This window comes from Papio anubis, chromosome 1 (assembly GCF_008728515.1).
Source record: "Papio anubis isolate 15944 chromosome 1, Panubis1.0, whole genome shotgun sequence".
Lineage (NCBI taxonomy): Eukaryota > Metazoa > Chordata > Mammalia > Primates > Cercopithecidae > Papio > Papio anubis.
The window spans coordinates 160,576,725-160,586,627 of NC_044976.1; the positions used below are offsets into that span (position 1 = coordinate 160,576,725).

General features: G+C 50.1%; 1 protein-coding gene across 1 annotated transcript in view; it reads right to left on the reverse strand.

Moving 5' to 3' along the window:
- The window catches only part of IGFN1 (immunoglobulin like and fibronectin type III domain containing 1), a 33,106-nt gene extending 23,831 nt beyond the window's left edge, over nt 1-9,275 (reverse strand). The window contains exons 1-7 of the mRNA XM_031657265.1: nt 8,786-9,275; nt 6,743-6,882; nt 5,400-5,499; nt 3,318-3,362; nt 3,044-3,089; nt 2,293-2,467; nt 828-941 (exon numbers count right to left, since the gene is read on the reverse strand). Coding sequence (XP_031513125.1) covers nt 828-941; nt 2,293-2,467; nt 3,044-3,089; nt 3,318-3,362; nt 5,400-5,499; nt 6,743-6,882; nt 8,786-8,984 — 819 coding nt within the window. The 5' untranslated portion in view covers nt 8,985-9,275. The remainder of the gene's footprint in view (nt 1-827; nt 942-2,292; nt 2,468-3,043; nt 3,090-3,317; nt 3,363-5,399; nt 5,500-6,742; nt 6,883-8,785) is intronic.
- Nucleotides 9,276-9,903: the final 628 nt, after the last annotated feature.

Consider the following 9,903-nt stretch of genomic DNA (forward strand, 5'->3'; position numbering starts at 1 on the left):
AGGTAGATATGGGTCCAGGGCTCCTGAGTGCTAGGACGGGGCTGGAGGGACATAGTGGAATCACACAGAGTGGCCAAGGGAAGGCTCTCTGCCATAAAGGAATGAGCCCTGTTGATATCAGGGATGAGCATGCCAAGCAGAGGGAACAGCTGGGGCAAAGGAACAGGGATGAGGCCAGTGGGGCAGGAACAGAGGGACAAGGGGAAGAGAAGCAGGAATGAGCAGAGAGGTGAAGGGAGGGGCAAGTCACGCATGATGTCATTTAGCGCTGCAGTACACCGTGAGGCGGGTCCTATATTATCCCCAGTTCACAAATGAGGAAACTGAGGCACGGGGAAGATAAGTATCTTGTCTGAGGTCACACAGCTTATAAGTGATGAAGCTGGACGAGTCTGGCTACAGAACTAGCCAAATTTTACCAGCACCTCCCCACCTGCTGCTGCCCCCATCTGGTTGGCAGGTAACTACTCCTAGAGCCCAAGTAGGGACGTATGAAGTCTCTGGAAAGAAAGCTCAGATGGAAAGGGGTGCACTTTCTCAGAACCCTCTTTTCACCCCCATGGTCTGGTGTTAGACACAATTTACAGAGAGTCACATGCCCAGCTGGAGAGACTGGTTGCTCAGTGTGAGATAAGAAGCCCTTGTGGATGGATGGTCTACACCAGGGTTTGGCCCAACTCCAACCAGGAACTCCATGGGATGAGGGGCTCACCATTTATGTGCTCTGGTTGTTCCCATGGAGGAATCCAGGGTACCCACAGTTCTCTCCCCACTAGTCCTGCAGCATCCCTGCCAGATCCCCCTACTCATAGCCCCTCCAGCCTCACCTTATACAGGTAAATCTTGCTCTGAGAATCCTTGAGATCCAGCTCCAGGTCAAACTTTGCAATCCCATCCTTGGTGACCCTGATGTGTCTTAAGCTGGAGATGGCGTTGATGTACTACAAAGCAGACAAACCCACCAGGAGAGTTCATGAAGTTCTCTCTTCGGGGCACTCCAAACCCTCATAGGTCCTGGTACCATCCCAGGCCCACAGCGTCCCAGATGAGCATGCATTGGCCCCTTTTACAAGTGGGGAAAAGTAAGCCCCTCAAGGAAGGAAATTCTCCAAGATGAGAGATCAGATCAAGAAGACAACCAAGAAAAGACCCCAGGTGCCCAGGTGCTAGAACTCAGTAGGGCATTTCAATTCATCTGTACTTCTAACAAACATTAGTTGAACACCTACTGTGTGCAAAGCTCTGTGCTGGGTCCTGTGTCAAAGCCAATGAGAAAGCTTTGAGGAGAGAAGGCTGAGACCCTAGGTGTAAGGAAATTTATCCTTCAAGGGGAAAAGATACTATTTTCAGGATAATGAAAACGAGTTGTTTTCTATTTTCAGACGAAAAATTAGACTTATGTTATAGTTAAGTTAGACACAGGGAAGAAATTCCTGTACAGCTGATAAGATTCTGGGATCAGAGTGCTAATGGGAACTGTAAAATTCCCTTCCATGAAAGCCTTTAGAAATAAACCAGGTAGCTGGGCGCGGTGGCTCATGCCTGTAATCCCAGCACTTTGGGAGGCCGAGGCGGGCAGATCACGAGTTCAGGAGATTGAGACCATCCTGGCTAACACGGTGAAACCCCATCTCTACTAAAAATACAAAAAGTTAGCCGGGCGTGGTGGCAGGCGCCTGTAGTCCCAGCTACTCAGAAGGCTGAGGCAGGAGAATGGCGTGAACCCAGGAGGCGGAACTTGCAGTGAGCCAAGATTGTGCTACTGCACTCCAGCCTGGGCAACAGAGTGAGACTCCATCTCAAAAAAAAAAAGGAGAAATAAACCAACAAGGTACCTCCCCCCCCCAATCTGGTGACAATGATAATGATAGCAAAAATCAAGCCCTTACCACGTATCAGGCACTAAGCTAAGTACTTTAAGTACATTCTCTCATTATCCTCCCAATAACCCTGCGAGGTAGGCATGACTATAATTCCCATTTTACAGATGAAGAATCCAAGATACAGAGGCCCTAACTCTTCCAAAGCTCCAGAGTTTAGTAAGTATCAGAACCAGGTTGCAAAGGCAGGACACCAACCTGGGATCCCAAGGCCTTAGCCAGATACCCCATTGGGGACTAGATGGAGACAGGCCCCTCGATCATACTTGGTTTCCTAAGTTCTGCCTCCAAGCCCACCTCCAGGTGTGAGGCACCTATGGTCCAGATGTGAGGGGTGGGCATGGGGTGAGGCACCTGTGGTTCAGGTGTGTGGGGTGGGCATGGAGTGAGGGGTGGCCATGGAGTGAGGCACCTGTGCCATCTTGTCCTCCTGCTCCTTCTTCATCTCCTGTAGCTTGCGCAGCATGCCACGGTAGTCGACGATGCCGTACTTCATGCAGATCTGTTCGTAGTCCTTCCTGTCTGCCGTCATCAGCAGCTGCCATACCTGCTCAAGGTCTATCTTTTTCTCAGGGGCTGGTGGGGCCCTGGGGAGCAAGGCCAGCCGGTCAGAGGCCAGAGGAACCCCTGCTCCTTTGTTGGCCACCTGGCTCTGGTGCCCCAAGTAGTTCTAGGAAGCTGCTCTATCTGCACTCAAGGAAATACAGAGCCTGGAATCTCTGGGACTGACCACTTTTGGGGCCAGAAAGATTCAGAGATGTGTGGGGCGAGCCTCAGCCTCACCCCACAACTGTCAGGAGAAATGCTTCTAACAACCTGTATTGTAGATTTCTAAGTAAGATGTCTGGGGAAAGTGGGTGTTGCATTGTTCTGTTGCTTTAAAAAAAAAAAGTTACATCATTGTTCCAGTGGACCACCACATTTTGCAAAGGAGGAAATCAGAGGAGAGATGATTAACTCAAGGATATAGAGCTTTGAAATGGCAGAGCTAGATCCAGAATTCCCAGTTCAGTCCCCTTCCCATCCTCCCATCTGCTACAGGCAGTCTAGCTCCCTGCTGTGTTGGGTGGAGGTGCGGCCCAAGCCCAGCTTACTTATGGAAATAGTAGGGAGTGAATACTATGGGAGGCTCCAAAATCCCTCATGGACAGGCCCAAACCCACCTCTTTTTCAGCAACTTCCGGAAGTCCATCAGCTCCTTCCTGAGGTCTGGAAAAGGAGCAGGAATGAGGCCTCAGTCCCAGGTGGGATGCCTGAGGGTTGATGCAGGGCTTTTCTGTGTGCCCATGCTGACAACCAAGCCTTTGGAAGGGGCTCTCCTGAAGACTGGTGGTGACTCACAAGGTGTGCATGGTGGCTCAACCAGGCAGGGAACACCAGGAAAGGAGTAGTCTATCTCTTACAGGCCCCAAGGAGATTTCTGACAAATCTGCCTACCTTCCTGTGGTTCCTTGTGTCTCTTCCGATTCTTCCGAAAGCCAACTGGATCATCCAGGGAGGAGAGGAAGGAGTCGATGTGGACAAGCAGGGAGAGAAGTAAGACACGTTGACGGTCTTCCTGAGAAACTGATGGAGTCCCAGAGCCCTGCTCTCCCCACTGTCCTCTAAGGCGTGGATGATCCCAGCAAGAGGGATGGAGCAGGATGGAGGGTCTGTCCATCATAAGCTTTTTTACCCCAGAGCCTTACCCATGACCAAGGGGACCAACCTAAGCATCATCTCATGCAGAGGAGGCCCAGTCATGTGTCCACAGGGGCCAGGGAGGTGGCAGAAATGCGTGAAGCAGACATTGGCAACCACAACAAACTCAAGAGTATCTAAAGGGGCAGCTGCTCTTTCACTCCACCTGGGAGCTGCCGTATCAGGGTATAAGCCCAATATTACCAAATAGGTCAGACACTGCTGTTTGGCTACTCCTGCAGCCATTTGTAATCCTCATCATCTGCTTCCACTAGAGAGGCTGAAAAAGCTAAACACTCGCCTTCCCAGCTTCCCTTGCAACTAGCAGTGCTCATGTGACACCGTCCTGACCAATGAGCTCCAGGAATTTCTGAGAAAGCCTTTGCTTCCTCTATAAAAAAGGTGGATGGGCTGGTCATGGTGTTTCATGCCTATAATCCCAGCACTTTGGGAGGCCAAAGTGGGAGGATAGCTTGAGCCCAAGAGTTCCAGACCAGCCTGGGCAACATAGGGAGACCCCACCTCTGCAGAAAAAAAAAAAAAAAATCAAAAAATTAGCTGGGTGTGATGACGCATGCATGTAGTCCCAGTTACTTGGGAGGCTGAGGTGGGAGGATCACTTGGTCCTGGGAGGTCAAGTCTGCAGTGAGCCATAATCATACCACTGCACTCCAGCCTGGGCAACAGGTCTCAAAAAATAAAAAATAAAAGGCCAGGCACAGTGGCTCATGCCTATAATCCCAGCACTTTGGCAGGCTGAGGAGGGCGGGTCACCTGAGGTCAGAAGTTTGAGAACAGCCTAGCCAATATGGTGAAACCCTGTTTCAATTAAAAATACAAAAATTAGGCAGGCGTGGTGGCGCACACCTGTAATCCCAGCTACTCAGGGGGCTGAGGCTGGAGAGTGGCTTGAACCTGGGAGGCAGAGGTTGCAGTGAGCCAAGATTGCGCCACTGCACTCCAGCCTGTGTGATGGAGCGAGACTCCATCTCAAAAATATAAAAATAAAAATAAGAGAGGCAGATGGACCTGAGCCACCTCTTCCACCTTCCTACCTTGAACATGGATTAGGTTTGGATCTGCCATGGCCCTCTTATGGCCATGAGGTGATAAGCCAATCTGCTAAGGATGGCAGAGCAGTGGGACCAAAGGAATCAGCTGTCTGATGGCAGCCGTGAGCTGTGGTATGAGCCCTGGACACCATTTGCAAAACTTCTTATATGAAGGAATGAAATATCTTTATTTCTTAGGCTACTCTTAGTAGGATTTTCTGTTACTTGTAGGCAGATCAATTGTAAGCATAATCAATGGCGGGACTAGACCTGCTTCCTCAAGAGATATTTTAATTACTACCTTTTAATTACTACAGGTTGACAATTTTTAAAATTTCAAATACCACGCACGCCCAAATACACGTCTGAGGGAGAATTTGGCCTTTGCATGACCTGTTTGTTAACTCTGGCATAGGCCTGTCCAAAATATACAAATATCCTTTGCACGGTGGAGAAACTGAGACCCAGAGAGGAAAATAAAGCCCATTCAATGAGTTAGCAGAAGCTCTAGGACTAGAAGCCAGCTTTCAGGTCCTGCTCATTTACTGGGCCAAGAGAATATCCTTCAGAGCATCTGCCAAGGTGTGCCTTTTTAAACACATGCAGACTTCAGTGTGCATGTGGATGAAGCCGGGGGCCCAGCACAAGGTGGGGCTGCAGCAGCGGCGGCAGCCTCAGTGGGCCTCCCTCCCCTCTGCTCCCCTCCCTCACTAGCCACGGGGCCTCTGATTCCTCTGTGGGCTCTCTGCCCTGTGCACTGATGAGACAAGCTCAGGGAAAAGCCCACCTTCAATGACGGTGAGTCTCGCTGAGCACGTGGCCTCTCCGTACATATTTACTGCTGTGCAGCGGTACAGATCCGTGTCCTCACCTGTCAGCTTGTTGATCTGCAGAAAGGCCAAGGGCAGAGGAGCAGGGCTACCATGTCCCCTTCCTCCATTTACTAGACACGGCTATGTGTTGGGGGTATAAAGTGATTAAGACATGGTCCTAGTCCTTATGGAGCTCATAGTCTTTATCAGGAAAGACAGATCTCAAAACAAAAACCTGGTTCGGGACAGAGGGTGGATGTACCGATTCTTTGCCATCAGAGACAATGTAGCATAGTAGAAAGAGTGTGATTTTGGGGTCAGATGGATCTGGGCCTGAAAACAGTCTCTGTCCTGTATTACTGGCTGTGGGACCTTGAGCAAGTTATCTAACTTCTCTCAACTTCAGTTTCTTCATTTATAAGATGGGAATATAATTCCTCAAAAAAGTGGTGAATGATTAGAATTAAATATATAATCTATGTCAAATGTTTAGCCCCTGGGACATAGTAGGGCCTGGCACATAGTAGGTATCCCATAGTTAGTATTTATAGTATTGCTCAGATTAGCCAAGATTGATTGAGTACTCACTATAGGCCAGGCACTAGCTAGACACTTTACATAAAACTTTCATCCTCATAGCAGCTCCTGGCCAGGCACAGTGGCTCATTCTGTAATCCCAGCACTTTGGGAGGCCAAGGCAGACAGATCACCGTTGGTCAGGAGTTCAAGGCTAGCCTGGCCAACATGGTGAAACCCCTTCTCTACTAAAAATACAAAAATCAGCTGGGCGTGAAGGCGCATGCCTATGATCCCAGCTACTTGGGAGGCCGAAGCAGGAGAATCGCTTGAACCCGGGAGGCGGAGGTTGCAGTGAGCCAAGATCATGCCATTGCACTCCAGCCTGGGCAACATAGCGAGATCTGTCTCAACAACAACAACAACTCATAACAACTCCTTAAAGCAGGTCCTGTTATTACCCCATTTTTACAAATGAGGAGACAGAGATAGAAAGAGTAAAGTGACTTTCCAAAGCCAAGGTGGTGGGCCTGGGATTGTAACCCCAGCAGTCTGACTTCAGAGCTTGAGCTCTTAAGCTCCAATCTACACCACCTTCCCGGTTATCAGCAGAGGTATCTGAGAGCCTGCCAGATCCATTCTTGGCTCAGTCAACTTTGAGTCACGAGATGGAGTTGAATGGATTCAACTTCAACAAGGAGTATGTCTTACTCCTCTAGGGCCTGAAGGCTGCCAAAGAGATCTTCAAGGGGACGGGAAAAGATGAATAGACTCTGGTCGGGGGAAGAGCTATGGTTATTACCTGCAGCACGTGCTCCTTGCTGCCAGGGCTGGAGGAGATCTTGTACTTGCTGGAGTCACTGAGGTCACCTTTGGAGTTCTGCCAATGCACCTCGGGCCTGGGCTCCCCACAGACCACAGCCCGAAAGATAGCATTTTTCCCTGCAGCAGGAAGAGACGAGCAGGAAGACTGATAACTTGGGAGAAGGTGACTGTATACTTTATTTAAATTCTAATTTACATCATCTTCCTCATCTAGGTATTTCAACAGCCCCTTCCAAAAAGGGTGCCAGGCCTGGGTCCCCTTGACTCAGGACTTGGAACAGGCAAGTGGAAAGCAGCAGATTCCAGGCACCCAGAGGGCAGTCCTTCCTCTTTCTGTATTGCGGAAGCTTGGGCTGCTTGAGGGAAAGAGATAGGTGGACTGGCCCTGGTGAAAGGGGAGGCCAGCAGGGCTTTAGGGGAGAGGGGCTTTTCTTGAGAGTGGGTGAGCAAGGAGTCTGAAGGCTCTGCCAAGACTAGGAAGGGAATGAGATTTTGTGAGTTCCGGCCGGGCACAGGGGCTTACGCCTGTAATCCCAGCACTTTGGGAGGCCAAGGTGGGCAGATCGCCTGAAGTCAGGAGTTCGAGAGCAGTCTGGCCAACATGGTGAAACCCCATCTCTACTAAAAACACAAAAATTAGCCAGGCGTGGTGGTGCGTGCCTGTAATCCCATCTACTTGGGAGGCTGAGGCAGGAAAATTGCTTGAACCCTGGAAGCAGAGGTTGTAGTGAGCAGAGATCACGTCACTGCACTCCAACCTAGGTGACAGAGTGAGATACCATCTCAAAAAAAGAGAGATTTTTGTGGGTTCCCTTCCCATTCCTACTCTCTAGAGGGAAGAGGAATCACAACCACGGGAAAGAATGGCTATTTGGTGCCCAAAGGAGCTGGTGCTGAGACATAGGTTCCAACCTCAGAAAAGACCCCAAGCTCCATGCCTGGCATGGAGACCTGGGAACTGCCTGCCCTCAAAGAATCCCTCAGCCTCCCACCAGGAACATCTTAGTAGAGAGCAATATAGACTAAAGGCCCAAGGGCCCATCCCAATTTCTCATTACCTTGTTCCAGATTTAGAAAAATAAGATACCATTCTTTGGCCAGGTGCGGTGGCTCACGCCTATAATCCCAGCACTTTGGGAGGCCAAGGCAGGTGGATCAGCTGAGGTCGGGAGTTCGCGACCAGCCTGACCAACATGGAGAAACCCTGTCTCTACTAAAAATACCAAAAAATTAGCCAGACATGGTGGCCCATGCCTATAATCCCAGCTACTTGGGAGGCCAAGGCAGGAGAATCACTTAAACCCACGAGGCGGAGGTTGCAGTGAGCTGAGATCGAGCTATTGCACTCCAGCCTGGGCAACAAGAGCAAAACTCCGTCTCTAATAATAATAATAATAATAATAATAATAGAAAAAAGAAAAATAAAATACTATTCTTTTTCTTATTACGAGGATGCTATGAACTAAAATTTATTGCAGGGATGTGTGTTGGGGAAAGAACACCAATTCCCACTTTTTCCCCAATAAGCCTTTGTTCCCACCACTTTTCTGGGCACTTTCTTATGTGGCCTTCTAGAAGGGCCTTCCTGAGCCCAGCCTGTGAGCCACTGCGGGTGCTGCTGCCTGGAAGCGAGGATTGGGAGGAATCACCTTAACTGTATTAATAGTGCCTATCTGCAGCAGTGGCTTTGAGGAGAGGAGAGAGGGACCAGAAAACACCACAACCTTTCCCTGCTCCCCGATTTAGCATTTTTCCATCCTTGCCCCCCAGATATTTCTTACACTGGAATAGCATGTTGTCTCTTCATTCTCTTTATCCACTCTTTTCCCCAGGCCCCTTGTCACTTCTAGGGTTCCAGGTAAGCACGTACCCCCTTAAGGATAGGAGGGAGCTAGGCTATGGTCTGGTGATGGATGTAGGGCCTGGGTGTCCAGGAAGGTGTGTGCCCTAGCCCTCTCCCCTGGGAGGTAGGACAGCAGGAATCTTGCTTCCCCTCCACAGCTCCCCTCTGGGCTCTTACCCTCTGGCAGAGCCAAGGTGACGGGCTTTTGCTCAAAGTCCGGCGTGCTGCAGCCTTCAGGGATCTCCTCCACCAGCTGCCAGATGCTCACCCCAGGGATATGGGACTTCCGGAACTTTCCTGGAGAATGCAGGAGAGAGGGAGGTGGGCCTTCCGCTTTCTCCCTATTGGGTGACCCTTCAACAGAATGGGCATCCATCCACTCGCCCAAGGAGCAAGAAGCCCCTTCTCGCCCCTACTGTTGGGGCAGGATTTTTGTCCTACCTCCCGCCTGTGCACAGTGCTTTTTAATTCTCTAATGGGAATCTGGTGGCACCCCTCAGGCAATGTGAATGGAGCCTCTAGGAAGTGGGTGGGGCACCCTGGGAAGACCCTGAGTGTGTCACTGGAGAAAAGCTTGGAAGAGAGAGTGGGAAAGGGCTCCTTTTCAGGAAGCGGGAGCTCATGTGGGGGCTCTGCACCCCTTATTCAGGAAAACAAATTGAAATCCAAAGCCAAGACTCTTAAAAAAAAAAAAAAAAAAAAAAGGCCCAGCACAATGGTTCATGCCTGTAATCCCAGCACTTTGGGAGGCCAAGGCGGGCAGATTGCCTGAGATCAGGTGTTTGAGACCAGCCTGGCCAACATGGTGAAACCCCATCTCTACTAAAAATACAAAAATTAGCCAGGCATGGTGGCACATGCTTATAATCCCAGCTACTCGGGAGACTGAGGCAGGAGAATCACTTGAACCCAGGAGGCGGAGCTTCCAGTGAGCCAAGATTGTGCCACTGCACTCCAACTTGGGCAACAGAGTGAGGCTCTGTCTCAAAATCAGCAGCAACAACAACAACAACAAACAAGATGGGCACATTCCCAGAAATCTCTGATCCCTACCACTTCTCTCCTCTCTGTCCTGGTAAGGATTGCCAGGGAGAGTTGAGGAGGGGAGGTTTGTTCTCTTACCTGCCATAGTTCTGCCTCCTCTTTGACTCCTCTCAGGGTAGAAGTTCTATTTTCCTGAGAACAGAAATGGAATTGCTTTTGAGAGATCCAGCCTGGTCTCACCCCACCCCTCCCACACCATCAGTGCATAAGTCAATGTCTGGGGTGGGAGCTGGAAAAAACTGCTGCCCCCA